A 19,496-nucleotide genomic window follows, 5' to 3' on the forward strand; every position below is an offset into this window, starting at 1 on the left:
TCCAAGGACTAATTCTCACACAGCACAAATTCTCACACTGCTGAGCCCAGTAAGGCAGAAATGACCCTGGTGGGGTCCAGAGAGCTCCCCTGAGGGGCTCTTGGTGGACACGTACATGCGTAGTTAAATACAAAGCAGAGTACGATAGAAAGGTGAGTGCATAGTGCCTGACACGAGATTAAACAAAAGAAATTCTCCCAGAGAGAGAGTGGGTAGTAGAAGGGGCAGGAAGTTTGGATTCAGGTAGATCTTGGCTCCAAGTCCACATTACTCACTTTACTATATGTGATGGGCAAGTCCAGTGTCATCTCTCTTGGGACTGTCTACTGAAGGTGCCATCACAGCCACTGAATTAACCAGTGCTGTTAAGGATTCAGAAGGGCCCATTACTGTGAATTATAAAGAAAGCCCACATGCCAGAGGGCGCGACAGTGTGGGATGCAGAATGAAGGTTAGTTTGCGTGTTTTTCTTTAAATCATCTGCACATCTTTATGTGGTAACCCTGGACCTTGAGGATGAACATTCCTGGAGAACCCAGACAAGCAACATCATTACTATCAAGCACTCACTCGTCAGCCACACGGCTGTCACCCAAAGCCAGCTCTTCCGTTTTGCTCTCTGATGCTGATGGCATCATCAGGCAAGGGTTTATAGGAGTGTGAACAATGGAGTTGAATGTGGAGGGACGGGACTTTTTAAATGAGGCAGAACAATATGCAGGCTTTATTTATATTTTATCAGGGAACTTGAGCAATTCTGTAGAGGGAGAAACTGGGTGAGAGGATGCCCGAGGGTCTCGTAAAGTTGGATGACTGGTGGGGTATTTATGGAAACTCATGAAAGAGGAACGGATGTGAGTTGACAATGAGTGTGTATAGAGAAGGCACCCACACCAGTATAGGAGGCCGACCTCACAGGACGTGAGATCGCTAGGGAAGTACGGGCGAGCGAGAGGAGGGGGATGGGCCAGAATAGGCCAGAGCGCACAGCCGAGGTGATAAAGTGAGCATTCTCATTTCATTCAAATGGGATACAATGACCTCTCCTCTCTACACAATGGCTGGAGTTTAGGAAGCATGTGGGACATTCTGATCATGTGGTCCCTGGAACTCAGAGATGAGGGCGTTGTAGATTCACAGGTCGGGTATTTACTGGAGATAACAGTGAAGTAGCATAAACAGGTGGAATTCCTCAGGAAGGCACAGGGGTGGAAAGGGCTGGAATTCGGGGCGGGATAAGTTCCATGCTCTGACCCATCACTCATAATGTCCTTATACATCTGATGTCAATTTCCACTTTCTCTCTTCCTCCTGGTGTGGCTGGTTTCTTCCTTATTTGCATCTATAACAGAGAGGTCTGCCCTAATGGAGCATAGGAGAAGTGGAACAGTTGTGCTGGAACATATGGCAGGTTCCCATATGAAAGTCCTCCTTCTCAAGTGCATCTGTTACCTTTACTTAATTCTCTCCAGATGTTTTACTGTATGAAACAGGTCTTAATTGCCTGCATTGATAAGCATAAACTTTTAAATACAAGGCAAGTGTTTGTAAGTGTCTCAGATCTTATTCTTTTACCAAAGGCTCAAAATTTAAGCAGCCTTAGTTGCACTGAATGTAGTTTAAATCTAAAGGTTGATTATATACAAAAGGCAGATAATTGTAAATCAGACTATTAACAAAGAATTTAATGAGAAACTATGAAAAAGCATGAGGGATCTTAACTGGAAGATATCTGAGAAGATTTTATTTGGAAAGTGAGCTGAAAAAAAAAACAACAATTTCTAATTATGGAAGATTCCAAATATATATAAAAGCGAATACTACAAATACCCCAAAATACAAGAAACTTCTAAATACCACTAGCTGAAACAATTAGCACCTTTGGCCAACCTTGCTTCCTCTGTATGCCCACAGTGCAAGTTAAACTATTTTTAAATGTTCCTTCAAATGAAGAATAATTATAGAAGATAACTAAGCTCAGTCCAAAAAAGCCAGTCTCTCCTTCAGTGCTTGTCTTTAGCTTTGGTGTTAGAAACTGAAATGGGACACTTGCCTAATTAACAAGTATTAATTCACCCAGCTCTTTCAGGAAATAGCCATTTAAAAAAGGGAGGCAAGAGGGGCCCTCCTTGGTGGTGCAATGGATCAAAGTGCATCACTGTGAATTGAAGCTATTGCAGCCACTGCAGCACGAGTTCGATCCCTAGCAGGGAACTGACCCACATGGCGCAGCAGATCTCTCCTGACCGCCAGCTGCTCCTCTCAGCAGAGTATTTCAGTCTATCTGCCTGTTCTTCTCCCCACTCTGTCTCTGGGGAAGCCTCTCACTGCCCTACATCTCTGGCCTGTACCCATTTCTGTATGCATAAATAAATGAATCTAAAAAAAAAAAAATGGAGGCAAGAAAGATTTAAAATAAATTATCTTTCATGATTTGGTATCTACCCATAGTAAACAGAACAGCAAGAATGTTTCTCAAAATAATGTACTCTTAATCCAATTAATAGGTGAGTTCTTCCTTTTTTCTAAGAAAAACCTCCATGATTCTAATAATGAAATCAAGCTTTGCGATGGAGATTTGAGGTTTACTGTTTGCTCTATTCTGGGGCATGTTGTAATACTCCAGTTATCAGAATCACCATCTGTTCTGTTCTGTGAATGTATGACTCATCCATGGTCACTATTTTCAGTACTATATTGTTGAATAAGAAGTTCTAATAATTTAATTAGGAACAGTCATAAATAATTACCGGGTGAGAGTGAAATATTGTCGCTAGCTTTCTAGTCTTTTGCAATGGCTTATTCCTCTTTTGTTTGGATTGTTACAACCCCTTCACTGAAGGCACATAGGAAAATAAGCCTGTTAGGACAGTTATTAAGCAGAAATACACTCATCTTGAAGGTGTGTGTTTCAGGTCTTTAAGAATGTGATGAGTTCTACAACTTACTGGATGATCGTCTTAGACTTCTTTTTTTTTTTTTTTTAAGATTTATTTATTTATTCATACAGAACTGGGGTACAGACCAGAGATGCAGAAGGTGAGAGGATTCACCAGGGACAGAATGGGGAGCAGAACAGGCAGATCGATGAAGTTCACTGCTGAGGGGAGCAGCGGGCGGGTCAGGAGAGGTCTGCCCCGCCATGTGGATCTCCTCCCAGGCTGGCAGGGATCGAACGAACTCATGTGGAAGTGGCTTAAGCTTCTTAGTGCTGTGCTTTAACCCGCTGCGCCACGAGGGAGGGCCCCAGAAGTAAGGATCTTTTAAAATACATTAAAGAAGTCTAAGACTGGCCCTCCCTGGTGGCACAGCGGGTTAAAGCACAGCACTGAGAAGCTAAAGCCACTTCCACATGAGTTTGATTCCTGCCGGCCCCGGAGGTGGCCACATGGCGCAGCAGACCTCTTCTGACCCGCCCGCTGCTCCCCTCAGCAGTGTACTTCGTCGATCTGCCTGTTCTGCTCCCCACTCTGTCTCTGGTGAAGTCTTGCGCCACCCCTGAGTCTCTGGCCGGTACCCCAGTTCTGTATGCACAAGTAAATAAATCTTAAAAAAAAAAAGTTCCTTACTTCTGCCCTACAAATATACCTAAGAGCATATGCGTTTCTTAAAGAATTATGCTGAGTGAGATAAATCAGAAGGAGAAAGAGGAATACTAGAGGATGTCAATCATCTGCAGGTATAGAGAAACACAAAGGAACAAACAAAATTAAACCCCAAATATCTTCAAACTCTAACTCTAGAACTCAGCTTACCAGAGGGGAAGGTTTAGGAAGGGAGAGTAAAAGGGTCCGTGGTAGAAGAGTATGGGTGTTTTGAAGGTGGGTGTGATGTGATGACATATATCTGAAGAGATGTGAACCGATGCCCTTAAATCATATACAACTAATCTTGTCTCCACAGCAAAAATGGAGTTAAAAACTAGAAAACTCAGGGCCCTCCCTGGTAGCGCAGCGGGTTAAAGCACAGCACTGAGAATCTAAAGCTGCTTCCCCATGAGTTCGATCCACGCCTGCCCCTGAGGTGACCACATGGCGTGGCAGACCTCTCCTGACCCGCCCGCTGCTCCCCTCAGCAGTGTACTTCGTCGATCTGCCTGTTCTGCTCCCCACTCTGTCTCTGGTGAAGCCTCTCACCATCCCTGAGCCTCTGGCCTGTACCCCAGTTCTGTATGAATAAATAAATAAATCTTTAAAAAAAAAAACTAGAAAACTCAAGAGTCAAAATTAATTAAAATTATATTAAAAAAATTAATGCCTTCAATTCATGGTGTGCATAAAAACTATATTGATTGGGTCTTCCCTAGTGGCACGACAGGTTATAGCGCAGCACTGCAAAGCTGGCTGCAGCCGCTTCAGTGTGAGTTCGATCCCCGGCCCTGAAGGTGACCCATATGGCGCCTCAGACCTCTCCTGTCTCACTTGCTGCTCCCTTCAGCAGTGTACTTCGTCAATCTGCCTGTTCTGCTCCTCACTCTGACCCTGGTGGGGCCCTCTCATGGCCCCTGCACCTCTGGCCAGTACCCCAGTTCTGTATGCATGGATAAATAAATTAAAAACCAAAAAAAACCCAAAAAAAAAACAAACCTCTATATTGATTTTACTTCTAAGAGTTCCCTCAACACTCAGCTCCCTGTCTTGAACAAAAGCTTAGATGACGTGTTAAGAGTTTCTTTGCCAAGCCTGGAGCCTGAAGTGCATTTCACTTCATCTGTTAATGCACAGTATTGATTAGACCATCATCACCTGATGCAGTAAAAACAACTCTGACAAGGATGCATTAAGTCAGGAAAGAAAGCGTAAAGCAGCTCTGGGACAAGATGGAAAGAAAAGCCAGCCAAGTGGTGTTTCGGATACTTCAAAGGAGGAATTTCTGGAACACTTACAAAACCTGGGTGTTTTCCTTTCAGATAAACTCCATCCATTTGCATCCCAGTGAACAGGGACGTGACACCTGCAATTGCTGATTTGCTCAGTCTCTGCACCAAGTATCAAGCATCTGTACATTCCTCTCTGCCGAGGACTCACTAGCCTGCCACCTCCGTGCATCAGGGAGTGAAGTTAAACAATGTGGGCGTTGGGGAGTGGGGTGGGGGGGCGGTGCAGGGAATCACAAGGTACTTTATTCCCTTTCCAAGAAAAACAAAAATGGGAGAATTCATACAAAATAAAATCGATGTCCCTGGGAAAACTAGGGAGTGGGGTGTGGGCACATGTCAGTGTTCTGGGGTTGATTATCTGGGGGGTGATGCTCAATTGAGTTTAAACAACATCAAGGCCAGAAAATACTTAGTGCTAATTTTGGGGGGACAGGGATCAAAGAAGGGTGTGAGTTACTGATAGAACGATAACCTCAGCGTCTATTTTGTGCTTTTGCTGTGCTACTCAGAACAGCGTGGCCTCGGCCAGGAAATGACTTGTAAGTGTCAGCTCCGTCATCTGAAAAGTGATGAGGTTGTGCTGCTCAGAAGGTTCTGGCAATATAGAACTAAAAGATGAAGAGCAGTTTGCTTTCATTGAACTGTAAAGTGCCAACGTTTCTCAAGGTGATACTTACAAGAATGATTAAATTAGAAATTGCTGATGAGTAAAATCCAGTTACGTGTGGCTGGAAATTACACAAATACATCATAAGTCAAGTCACATTCCTCCACTCTTCTAAGTACACACTTAAGGACTGAGGCAGGAACTATGGTGAGAACTAGTAGCAACCCCCAAGAGTTTCACTGGTCTCTTCCGTGTTCTTTTCCTACAGCGAAAGAGTTACTCACCCACTTCATCCTGAATCTCCTCAGCCACTGCAGGTACATTGTAGAGCAGGGAGAGAGACTGGTTCATGCGCTCGTAAATCACGCGGAGGTGAGTCATGACCTGCCAGAAGGCAAGAGACCCAGGTAAGCCATCCCTGAGTGAAGAAGATTTATCCTCCTTCCCAAGCACAGCAGACCGAATGACAAAGGGGCTGCTGGGACTTTCAACCTGAAAGGGCATCCTTATTAAGTCGACTGGAAAGATACAGTACAATTCAGCTTTGGTTCCTCATGCAAGGCTTCCTGGCTGAGTACCTGAATGCTTTAAATCCATTTATTTGTATGTTTCCAATGGATAGGAACAGATGTGAATTTGATTTGCTAGTTCATGCAAACACACACACACACACACAAATAGCTGTGTGTGCTTGCTAGTTTATTTAAAACTTCCATTTAAGGAAATGTAAAATTTGAGATTTAAAAAGGTAGATCCAGGCATCAAACCTTGGAAACAGAGGAGTATAAAGCGTTCGAACAGGGTTTCATTTGGGCTCATTCTATCCAAACATTGCAGAAGCAAGTGAGTTTGTGGCTGCCTGCTACAATTTTGGTGAGCCATCGTTAGAGATTTGGGCTTATCCAACTGGTCTTTCATTTAATCATCTGGGTTTTAAATAAATAATCCCTTAAGAATTAGAGGTAGCAGGCAATCAGGTTCCTTAATATTTTCCAAATTCAGAAAATAGCAAGTCCCATGTTCCCGGAGGACAAGCCTCTCAAATTTGCCAGGTGTTTACTGAACTTGTGCTGTTTTTCAGAGTTCTTACAACAGACGTACAACACCCAGCTTTGGGGTCCCTGACGCTGACTCAAAGAGTGAGGATGTGGTGTGTCAGGGCTGCAGGTGATTACCTGGGACCGGATCTGAGCGGCTTTCTTTGGGTCCACCATGCGGACATGTTCAAAATGCTTCAGGGTGTGCTGTCTGTCTTTCTGCTCTGCGCGGACATACTTCTTCAGCATGTTGAACACATGACGAGGCTGTGGGGGTGAACATGAGAAGCAAATTTCAGGTTCATGCCAACAATGGTTCTGGGAAGAAGCTTCCACGAATCCCTCCCGGGAGTGGAAAGCATTGCAAGTCATCATTTTGCAATTCTCTTTGCTAAATTCTCCCACTCCTTCCTTGATGGGTGATCGCTTGGTCCTTTGGCAAGTTTTCATTGTTACAAGAAGAGCATTTAGCATTTTCAACATATGTGATGGATGTCCTCCTGAATCAACATTTTCTTTTAAATAGCAGCATTTTGCAATAAAAAGGAGGGCTGATTTTTGGCACTACCAGAATCAAGTTGTTCCTTTTTCCTCATCAAAAATATCGGGGCCCCTATGGAATCACATTTATGCATAGTCTTAAGGTTTATCTCAGTGGTAATGTTGTAAAAACCATTGCATCACAGGTAACATATAACAGTAGAATCTGGCAAAAAATAATAGGCAACGTAACCACTACAAATCGGTAGGATAAGCTCTAAGACAAATTATGTTTTCTTAGGAGAACTGTGGATGCACAACTGTAGTTATTTCATTTTGAGATTTAATTAAATTCCTTCCCAGCCATCAGGTTTCAATTCTTCCAGCAACAATTAAGTTTTTCCTCAAGTGCTACTTTTTTTTTTTGATTGGCTCTATTTCATTTTTTATAGATCTGAAAGCATTCATCTTAATAAAAACAGAGCAAAGGTTGTCTTCTTTATGCACTCTGGTATGTGACTCTATAAAGTGATTTCTGGAGATACCCATTTTTTTCTTTATTAAACTGGAAAAAAAACAAAAGGAGTCCTGGGTCCATCATTGGTGGACATGGAGACTGGGTCGGCCCTTATAGGAAACAGTATGGAGATTTCTCCAGATGTTAAAAAATAGGTCTACCATATGATCCAGTGATTCCACTCCTAGATTACCTACCTGAAGATGCAGAAACATTAATTTGAAGTGATATATGAACTCTTATGGCCATTGCAGCTCTTTTACAATAGCCAAGCTATGGAAACAACTTAAGTGCCCAAAGAAAAATGAGTGGATTGTGAAGAGGTAGTCAGTCTGTATACTCACTGGAATATTACTCAACAATAAAAAAGATAAACACTGGCCACTTGTGACATCATGGATAGAACTGAAAGGGATTATGCTAAGTGAGATAAGTCAGTAGAACACAAATATTAGATGGTGTCATTTATATATAGAATATAGAGAAATAAAAAAAGGGTTAGATAAAGCCAAACTAATGAAAAACCTGAGAAAAGTGACTACAGAACTAAGGCTGGTGGAAGGGAGAGAAGGGGGGAAATACAGTAGGGAGAGCGTGCAATGGGCTAGCGTGGAGGACTACGGAGGGTGTGGTGAGGTAGCATACTCCTGAAGGGTGTGATCCTAAGTCTCTAAATTGCATACAGTGTTATAAATCAATTCTACCTCAACTAAAAAAAAAAAAAAAAAACACGAGCAGTGATGGAGGTTTATGTCAGGAATAGACCTTTGGTCATTTGGAAGGTACAGAATTTATCTGCAGAGATGATGAGTAGCTAGATGTAGGAGACTCTGATACTTGATGGGATGTTCCCCTCTTTCTTTTGCTTGGTTAACTTAGGGGCCAATACCCCGACTTCCCAGTGAGAAATGGGGCCCTTTCTCTGCGCTCCCATGCAATGTTATGCAAATGTCTACTACTGGGCTTAACATAGTCTACTAAATGACTTATATTTCTGACATGCCTCTTCAGTTGTGAGCTCCCTGGGCCACAGACTGGATCCCAGTGTTTTTCTTTACCAGGAATCACAGCACACAGCATGTGACTCTTGCATTGCACTGGCTTGTTTTATGTGTGCCGAAGCCCCATTCCTATACTTGTGAAAACAAATAAATACAATAAAAAGAAAAGAAACCTATGCTACCCTGTGTTATTTATTGCTTTGATTCTAGAAGAAATGTACCTCTCCATAGTCCCCCCAAAGGCTGCTATCACAGCTTGAAATGTAGCTTTTGGCAGTACAACATTACAATTTTCATTTGTAATATGAAATCGGGTTGAATCTACAAATCAGAAAATGCCTTTTTAAAATTTTAGAAGAATAAAGAGATTAGAATGGACCAGCTATCATGACAATATGTGCATTTAAAAGATGATAGTTACTTACATACCAGTTCTAAAAGGTAATTGTTAAAAGGTTATAAATTGAAGGCCAACAATTGTTGACTAAGACGAATATTTTACATGCAGGATTGTGCAATCTGGTATTACATGTCCTTAACCTTTGCTCGCTATTCAACACCGAGACCTAAAAAGCCCCTTTTAGCGCAACTGCAATTATATGTCCAAGGTTGGAGACAGAAAGGTTGCAACTAATTGAATTGCCCATGTCCCTAACCCTTGTTTGTGCAGCTGGCTGGCTGAGCTTGCTTTCTTGTTACTTTCTTTCACTCTTTTCCCTTGAAAAGGTTTTAATGATTTGAAGAGAATGAAATGCTTATTTCTTTAAAGAGCTCACATACGAAAAAATATATATTTCAATCAAAACATAAGGATTGTTCTTCATCATAAAGTCCCTCCCTGCTTCTTTTAGTTTTTTATTTGTGCAGTTGGTCACCTATGAATATTTCTAGAAGCCCTTTGGTCCTGAGATTGTCATTGCCAAGGTGGGCAACTAGAATATAAAGACTGCAAACTGGCATTAGCGTCAAAGCATCAGTTGGCCTTGGGAGGTAATTTCTGAGAAGTAAAGACTGGGTCTCCCTTTTTCTTCCATTGCCACCAAGATGGCACAGTCAGCTCGCTAGTCATTAGCGTCAACATCACACTGAGAATAAACGACAGTCTTCAAAATGAGCTCAACCTCAGTGTTCTCATCTGGGCAAACCAGATAACGCTGTTTTTCACACAGAGCCTGTGGTGATCATCTCCGCGGCTGTTCCCCAGCCCACACCAGGCGCATCGATTTGTTCTCGCCAGTCCTTGCCTTTTACTCTCCCATCCTCTTTCTTCTCAGCGAAACAGTCCAACACCTATTGTTTGCTTGATAAATAAGACTGTTTTCAGGGCGTCATGCATAGTTACTCATCAAATCTCTTATCAGTCCTACCACAGAGATACAGCTGCTCTCCCCACTTCACAGATGAAGGCACAAAGGAGGTTGAGAGCAACATAGCTGGTCACAGAGCTGCTTACAGTTAAGAATAGCTGACCCCTGGCTCCAGGGCCCTTTCTCCTAATCACAATGTGATGTTTTCAGGAAAAATCTATAGTGGACCCAAGTAAAGATGGGTTGTATAGTAACTTAACTGATTTGAAAACAGAAAGCAGTAACTGGATGGCTAGAAAAGAGCGTCCCTGCCTGCATTTTTAGTCCGTGTGAGCCCAGATAATACTCTTTTGGGTCATGCTAATGTCAGCTCTTTTCATTGTGCAGAAAACCATCCAGATTAAGCGTGTTCAATTCTCAATTACTGGCCGTGGTTTCTGACACTCTGTTGCTTTCGTAGCAAGAGCAGGAGGTTCTCTGTCAATCCTTTTAGGATTACTGAAAAAACGAAGAAATGTATTAGTTAAGTTAGGTTTTTGTGATATTCATGCCACGGTTCTAGTTTGAAATTCATCCTGATTGTCCATTAAAATGGGTCATTAAATGGGTGTGTTTAAAATCACTGAGCTCATTTAACACGGGTATTTCTTTATATGCTTTGGAAATATATTCGGAAATCTACCCCAAGCCTCCACCCAGCTCCTGGGCCCCGTTTCCCCAGGGCTCAACACTGAAATAGCAGTATGAGGCTCTCATGCGTCCCCAGACCCTAGAATGACTTTATCTCTCTCGACCAGGGACCCAAGCTGCCCTGTGGACAATGAATCCTTAAGGGAGCCCAGGAAGGCTCTGACCGCATCACTGTTTATGCTAGTTCAGTTCCACCTGTGCAGACATCTACATAAAAATAAGCATGTTTTCCCCTATGCCTATGACATAATTCAGGAAAGCAGCATCTTGTCCCTCAATGAATTACAGAGTTCTGTTTGGTTGATTTGCTCATGTGAACACATTCCTAAGAATCATGCTTAAAAAGGAAAAAAAAAAAATCAGATTTAATCTTATATTGGGGTAGCAGATAAACCCTATCACATAAAATGGCAGCTCTCTCAACTCTTGGAACACACACTATTTTTAGCTAAGAAAGAAAAAGAGGTAACTTTCCCCTGTATTTTCATATTTTGCTTTGCTTTAGGACAAAACAGAACAGAGCTGTGCCTCTGGTACAGGATTCAGGCATATTTCATTCAAGTAAACAAGTAGCTTCTTTTACAGTGTTTAGCTAAAAGATAGAATTCCCAAGGTTTAGAACTAGTTACTGCTAGAGTTGTTGTTATAGCTCAGAATAACCAGGCAACTTCATTGTTCATGGAGTTTTATTTCTTTATGCTAGGATATGGATCAATTTCTTAAATTTTAAAGTAAAAATAGAATCATTCACACAGGAAGATAGAAAATATAGCTGGTACCTCTATAAAAATATATTCTCTTACTACTATACCATCACTACAGTACTTACATTGATGATTATTCATATGATGGGAAAAATAAGCATAAGAATTCAATATTCCTAAAAATATGGATAGTGAATAGAACATCAGAGTTCAAGAAACAAAGATTTAACCTCTCTATGATTTCCATCATTTTTAAGTTGTTCAGTCTTCTATAACTATAGATTTTTTTTCTGCCAAATTTCCCTTATTTTACTATTTAGCTATTCTAAGCATTAATATTGCAATCTCATTATATTGGCATTGGATAGCTAATCTTATTATTACAATTTATAGCAAAGAACACAGATAATAAAAGGAAAAGATCTACCCCAGGGGGACTAATTATATCCAATCCTTTTTATTGTCACTATTATTTCCGAAAGAGTGTTCAGCCCATAATTACAATCTATTTACATCTAACTTGGCACATTTCAATTTGCACTAAATTCACTTTACAATCAAGCTGCCTTTTAAGAAATCATTTCAGAAAAAAAAATCTCTTAAGGATTTAAGAGTGGACCTTACTAAAATGGGTTAGACTTAAAAGAAGATTTACATTTGCCATATTAGCCATTCTCCTTTCTTGGAAGAGGAGTGTATCTTTAGCTTCTGGCATAGTTTCTGGCACAATTTGGCTGCTAATAAGTGTTCATTAATTGAATTAATGAATAAGTTACACTCGTGAATTTCACAAGTAGTTCCAGAAACAAAATACATCTCTCATGGTTATCTGAGTTGAAAATAACCATGTTTCTGCTAAGAAGAGAGAAATTCGCAATTTCCATGGGACATTGTTTTTTCACTCAAGCAGGATGCTGGGGTGCTTAGGAAGCTGTTTGCATGGGGAGCAGGTCCCAGGAAATATTTAAGGGATGCTAGCGCATGCTGAAACGAAATAAACAAAATTTATTTCACTAATTTCAGAAGAGGTCACACTAGTGTCCTTATGGCTTTGCTTTTGATGTAAACCGATGTAGGTAATTCTGAACATTTCATGACTTCTCCCGACAAAAGATAACATTTAAAAAGAATATATTTCCCGCCTCTCAGGTGTATTGCCTTTGTTACTTGGTTCTTTTAAACAATTTTATAAATATGATGTCCCAGGACTCGTGATCATTCACACACATTTGACGGACGTAATGACAATAGTGTCTGATTTTTTTTTTTTTTTAATCTCACGGTTCACATCAGAGGAACATTAAAACATGACTACTCAGTCCTATGGTTCCATGTTGTAGTTTTATGCTTGATTTAGAAATCTGGCATCTTATCATAATAGATAATTGTGCCTTAAACCATTTCCTGGTGGGAGGGAAGGATTTGTCAAGAGCCTTTAAGAGCCCTGGGCTTTCTCCTGCCAAAAAGAAGAGCGTGAGTGAGTGACTTTACAGGGAGCACCTAGCCTTTCCAGGTCACGAGGGACTTATTCAAAACCCTCTCCCGTGGCATTAAATTGAACTCCAGTGGTTTCCAGCCCTATGACTGGGGAAGCTAATCATCTACCAAGAAAAAGCAATTCTCTCCTCTTGTCACAAATAGGTTCAGGGCTATTATTTTCACAGTTCTACACACTGGATTTTAAGAAATCTTGGGCACATAAATGTAAGATGTGCAAAATCTCTGTATGCAGGTTTGAAAAAGCATACAACAGAAAAAGCATACTTTTTCTGCTCGAGAAGGTCTTGGTTGAATTTGTTTTACCATGTTGGTCCTCACTGTTGCAAGAAAAACCCGAAGAAAAAGATAATGTTTGGGGAAGCTTCCAGGGGAATTTTTAAGGCACAACCATGCCCATCTTTTTTTTTTTTTTTTTTAAACTTTAATATAATAGTTCATTTTTACATCATTTTGTGCCTTTTTCCATCTCAGTTGTAATCCCCGTGGGCTTCCCATCACCAAATCACCCCGTGCCATCACCATAGTCCAGTGCATTTCCCTCCCCCACCTGTTTTTGATCCCATTCCCCACTCCACCCCTGTAAGATGTCTCTGGTATATAGTTATTCATTATTATTATTATTTTCTCCCAGTCCTTTATGATCCTGCAATGAGTGAAACCATTGGGTATTTTTCTTTTTCTTTCTGACTTTACCCATCTTTTAAGCTTAGAAATTGGGCTAACTTCACAAAAGTACACTGCAAAACTCATCTACAGTTCTTTTTTCAGACTTCTGTAGTTTAAAATAAGAGATGTAAAATAAGAAGGTAGTGACATTTTATGCTAAGTTGAACACAGAAGTCTTGAGGAAGCAAGGGGCAAATGGCAAGTTTGCTTGCTGGTCCCCATGAGGTGAGGTTGACAATACAGGGGGGTCTAGACACAGTCCTTCCCAGGGAATACATGTTACTACCTTAGCTCTGATGCCCGGCTGTTACGAAACCCAGGGACACCAGGTGAAGCAAGTCATCTCCCTACCAGTCATCTCCTTCCCCCAGTGGACACAGGTGTGTGTAACAGGTGTATGGCACCAAGGCCTCCAGATATGCGATGTCAGTACCTTTGTCTTAGGGAGAAAGCTCTTTTTGCTTCACAATCTCATCTCAGCTTTCAATGAATCCTTTTTTTTTTTTTTAATTATGGCGAACAAGCAGCCACAATGTTAACTGTAAAACAATTTGCAGATGGAGGTGGGATCCTTTTAATTAAGTCATTTGTTCCAAGTTACAGAGATGGTAAGCCTGGGAATTAAAAAGGTGTTTAATATCCTAATATAAAACGTAGGAAATAAGGGTAGTTTAAATTCAGCCACTCCTAAACTCATGACCTTTAGTCAATGAGATTGCATAGCTCTTCCTGGGACATTTTACGAGTTCTCAGAAGTAATTATTTTTGTTACAGTGACATAAAAGAAATACACATTTGGTCTCTTTTTTTAGTTCCTGATAGAATTTCTAAAACTCTTTTCATTTCCTGAGCAACAGAGATAACAGGGAGTCTTCTGTTTTAATATTTGGTCTCAGTTTTCAGTTCCTGACCTAAGAGTTTGTAGGAGCCTTGGAGAGAGGAGTGTGTGTGAAGCAGCTGACCTGAGGCACAGGGACTGACTGCGGGAGATACCGTAGTGCCGTTAGAGTAGAACTTTCTGTGCTGCCATATGACATCCAGGACGAGAGAGGAGGCGGGACTGACCCAATTGCCAGCGAGCTCACCAGCCTTGCCACCCAAACTCCTAAACACTAAGCAATGGGGTTTAAAGAGTTCCCGTCTTGGTGGACACACTGGGGAGCAAGGAGAATGGGGTGTCCAGAGAGGGATGTAGGCTGCAGCTTCGTTCCAGCCCCTGCCGCCACAGCTCTGTCTGACTGTTCCTGAGGCCCACCCCTTATAATCAAGCGGTAACAGTAGGTCGAGTTGTTCTAATAAGTCATCAAATCCAAAGAGGGGTTGGTGGGAACCTCTGATTTACAGGTAGTAGGTCAGAAGTAGAGGTGACAACCTGGATCTTACAGCTGGCTTCTGGAATAGGAGCAGTTTTGTGGGGGTTAAGCCCTTAACCTGCATCTACACAGCTGGGTAATTGGGTTCAGAATTATTTAATGTGAGGGGAAAAAAAAAAAAGCACACATTTGTATCAGAATACTGAGGGTGAAGGGAAAAGATTTTCCTTTGGTTACACAGACCGGCTGTAGGTTAATGAAGAGAACATGGAGAATTGAAATTTAGGTCTGACCAATCTCTTTTGGTCCAACTTTATGCTTTTGGGCCAACTTCAAGGCACACTGGACTAGAGGGTAGATCTGTTGACCCGAGAGCAAAGGAAATGTTGAAGTGATTTTGATTTGTAAGGCTTCAATTCTTGTTTATGGGGCAAGTGAGAGAAGTCTAAATTCTTAATGACAAACAGGATTGTTAATGCGACCCAGAAGGCGTAGCCCGCAGAGTTGCAGAAGAAGTCCTAAACAAGGATGTGTTAAAGCACCATGGACCTCTGAGAAGGTCTGTCAAATGGTCTGACCAGCCAATAGAAGCCAACTGATATGACCTTGACTTCTCAAGAGAATGACAGCTATGCACTTTGATTCTGCATGTATTGTACTTGGATTCTGACATGTCTGCCTTACTCATTCCCTGTGGTATTTATAGGCACATTTATATTGCTTTTCATTTTCCCTCTCTGCTTCTTCTACCTTGATCCACAGTACTTTGATCTACTGGAAACAGTCATAGGAAGAGACTCAAAATAAAAGCTCATAAAAACCCAAACACAGGCCCTCCCTGGTGGCGCAGTGGGTTAAAGCACAGCACTGAGAATCTGGAGCTGCTTCCGCATGAGTTTGATTCCCGCCGGCCCCGCAGGTGACCACATGGTGTGGCAGACCTCTCCTGACCCACCCGCTGCTCCCCTCAGCAGTGTACTTCCTTGATCTGCCTGTTCTGTTCCCCACTCTATCTCTGGTGAAGCCTCTCACTGCCCCTGAGCCTCTGGCCTGTATCCCAGTTCTGTATGCACAAATAAATAAATCTTAAAAAAAAACAAAAAAAAACCCAAACACAACCCAGGATCTTTGAATGGATTCATGGATGAGCTTTGCACTCATTTTGTGTACATACATACTTGCTTCCAGGGAAAAGACCCACTGTGGGGGGTAATCTGGGTGATGGGTGGGGTCCCAGAGGCACAGGGTAGCTTTCTCAAATTAATGTCTTTCCTACAAACTCAATTTTCTAATTAACTGAATTCAATCAAACACAGAAAACCTCAATATTTCCGGTTCCCTACTTCTTGTTAATCTTTGGCAAGGTAAGGAAGTAACACTTAGAGCTTTTACAAAATACCATGCAAACAACTCAGCATACCTTATGGAGTTTTGTATAATAAATGCTCATTCTCTTGTTTTTTTTTTTTTTTTTTTCCCTTCTACTCACTGTTTGTGATGATCTGTCCTTAAATGCTCCCTTGAGTTAGTGAGTTCTCTGGTGCTCACCAATTATACAAACCTCAACTATAAACAAAAGAGTGATGAATCTATGAATAGTAAGTGCACAGGTATAGGATATTTATATTTTTCAAAGGTGATTTTCGACATAGCAATCTTTTAAGTACATTCTGATTAGCTTTACAAAATTTATATTTGAAACTTGAGGGTAGACTGTCTTAAATATCTTAGTATTCAACTCAGGGTCTTCATAAATAAGAACTCAACAAATAATTTTTATTTACTACTAGAGATGTAGATGTTTCTTATTTACCCTGATGATACAGACTATCACATATATTCTATAAACTTCATTTTTTTCCCTCTAGAATAAAATAATTACTCCAACATTCAAGTCAGCTATAAATGGATCTAGTTGGAACTTCCTTGTGCCAGCCACGATCACGCCTGCCACAAACATCCGCTAATTGCTGCTTTTATTTTTCGCCAATGATTGCTGCTTCTTATTGAACATTTATTGTTGCCCTGCTGCTTGAGTTTACCAAACAGCACCCAGCAGAATCTCAAACTAGGGGGAAAACCACCGCTCCTTAATTAAAAGTCTCATCAGGCATTGCAGTCACGATCTACCAAAAAATTCTAGAAATCTTCAGGAATCTCAGGGAAATTTAATATTTGGCCAAATTAGCCAGGAATAAGAAAGAAAAAGTGTGGGTGTTAAAGAAATTGTCCACATTTTCTTTTCTCAATTAAAAGCTGAGCATGTGAAGCAGTAGGTATAAGAATGAAATTAACTTTAATATGGTTGCACCTGGGGACATTGGAGACAAGCAGAACAATACTCAAGTCACACAGATATTTTGCACTAAAAAAATGCCTAGAAGTTGAAGTCAGGGTAAGAACTACGAGTTTGACAGTGGATTTAGACCCAGTAGTGGTAAAGACACCACAGACCTCAGAATTACAAGGGCACGTGTGGTGTTTAACTCTTGTCATTTCTGTCATTAGGAGCCTTGAAGTTTTCCAGATCTAATAATGTAACAGGAAATTTATTTTACATAGAATTCCTATCTAGACTTTTGCTTACTGTACAGGGCCCCACTTAAATCTACCTTCGCTTGAGATTACAGAGGATGTTGAATAGTTGGGCAGAGCACTGTCTTCACAACATCTCAGAGGAGGAGCTGTGTCAGCTACGAGTGGAAAGGACAGCAGTGTCCTGTGTCATGAGACAGCTTGAATGTGAGCGCTGGTCAAGTAAGAAGTCACCCTTGGGACTGTAGAGAGCTGGTTGACCAATGATGATCATTTGAGCTTTAACTGGTACTTAATTTTTGAGGCCTCCAAGAGTGGTGGAAATTAATTATGAGTGACGTCACTTTGTAGACAAATTTAAATTTTCTGGAAAAGAAGTAAGGATTACTACACAATTTTCTAAGGAAACTGAAGAAAGTGAAAACATGGCAGGGGTAGGACCTTAGAAGAGTAATAGAGTAGGGGTTTATTCTGAGTACAGACACCAGTTTTCTATTTTAGTTCCCAGGGAAAAGAATACTGTCTTAGTTATTATAAAATTTGAAGTATTTATTTAAATAGATAGATATTAGCTAAGGGATCTATTGAAAACCACTTCGAGGAATTCATTTCTTGTGTGTAAATCCAAGTGTGATTCCAATAATTCAGATTTAGGTTGATCACTCAGGCATGCAATTATTGAAAAAGGAAATACAGGACATAAAGCACAGAGAAACAGAAGCCGACAAGTGAAAGTTGTGGTAGAGCAAGGAACTGTAGCTACATAAGAACATCATGTCAAAAGATCCAAGCTTTGATAAAAGGATGGATCCAGCCTGAGCTTCCCAGCTAGGTCGCTTTAGAGTACCTTTTTTGTTGGCTCTGTCTGGGACAACATGGTACAATGTGGCCTGGGATGAGGTGACAATCATTCTGAGAGTATAGAAAAACCACTAATTCTTTTCCTTATACTTAACTAACATTTACTGAATATTTCCTGTTTTTCAGACACTGTGTTATACTTGAGGGAAATCTCAGAAATGTTTGTTTCTGGTCCCAACACAAGATAGGATAATATCTGGCAAGATCTTAATTTATGTGTTTCGATGGCAATATGGAATAGTAATCCTGCAAGGATTTGGAAAATTTTCTATTTTCCAAAATGCAAGCCAGACGTAAAAATTTAAACAAAACACTCAAAGACATTCACTTAACAAAAATTGCAGGCTGTGAATATCCATTTTTTATTACATGGGAGAGTTTCATGTATGTCTATAAGTATCCAGTAGGAAGCCTTGGATCAATGAATAGAAATTGACTTTCTTGACATAAAATTGTTCTACCGCAGTTTTTAATTGTTACTTCAAACAAATGTGTTTAATTCCACTGTTTTTTTTTTCTGTGATAGCTAATGGGAAAGATTTGCAGTCTGCATTTGTTAAAGACTTCATTCAGTCTTCATCTTATTTTTAGCTCTATTAATGACCATTTAGCAAAGATCTTATTCAGAGACAGGACTTTCTGCTGAAACATTTCACTAAATGTCAGCTATTAAGATTCGGGTCTCTACACCCACAGTCCTGCCCTGTTCTGGCAAATGATTCCAATGGCCTCATGCCGAAAAGTGTGTGTCCTATTGAAAAAAGAGGAACTAAGGAGCTTTTTTTTTTCCTGCAAAAAGGACATTGACAGAATTTTCTGGAACAAAGCTAGGACAGTTTTTTTTTTTTTCTAAATAGAAAATGAAAATGCTAATATGAATACTGTTTGTTCAAAGCTTTTTGTTCAGAGAGGAAGCATGGTGCAGTGAGAAGGCACGTTGTGGTCACTGTTGTTACCAGCACCACCCTGTCCCTCACATCGGAGTCACCCAGGACCAGCCACTCAATCCCTGATGTCATCAGCAGAACAGAATCAATACTATCTTGTTATCTGGAAAAGTTCCAGGAACTTCTCTGTGTCTCCTCCCAGCTTTCTGTGCTACAACTTTAACAGTGAAAGAAAAATCAAAATGGTGAGGAGATTCCATGCAACTGGGAAGCTTTTTGGCTTTATGACATATTGCCCCACGCATGGCCACTTCCAGGCAAGATGGAGTTATCAGTGACCAGATTTACCCTCCTACCTGAAATAACCAAAACATGGACAGAATACAATGGACAGTATTTTTCCAAGATGTTAGACATCATGAGAAAAACAGTGATTCCCCAGGCCATGGGAAACAAATGAGGTGTTTCCGATTGTCTAAGATTCCAATTGGTAGTTTCATGCTGTGGTTCCC

The 19,496-nt window shown here is 40.8% G+C and overlaps 1 protein-coding gene across 1 annotated transcript in view; it reads right to left on the minus strand.

Annotated features, from left to right (window-relative positions):
- APP (amyloid beta (A4) precursor protein) overlaps positions 1–19,496 on the minus strand; it is a 193,128-nt gene that overhangs the window by 51,825 nt on the left and 121,807 nt on the right. The window contains exons 15-16 of the mRNA XM_012730693.1: positions 6,662–6,790; positions 5,771–5,870 (exon numbers count right to left, since the gene is read on the minus strand). Coding sequence (XP_012586147.1) covers positions 5,771–5,870; positions 6,662–6,790 — 229 coding nt within the window. The remainder of the gene's footprint in view (positions 1–5,770; positions 5,871–6,661; positions 6,791–19,496) is intronic.

This window comes from Condylura cristata, unplaced genomic scaffold (genome assembly GCF_000260355.1).
Source record: "Condylura cristata isolate star-nosed mole 26May11 unplaced genomic scaffold, ConCri1.0 scaffold00003, whole genome shotgun sequence".
In the NCBI taxonomy this organism is placed as follows: Eukaryota; Metazoa; Chordata; class Mammalia; order Eulipotyphla; family Talpidae; genus Condylura; species Condylura cristata.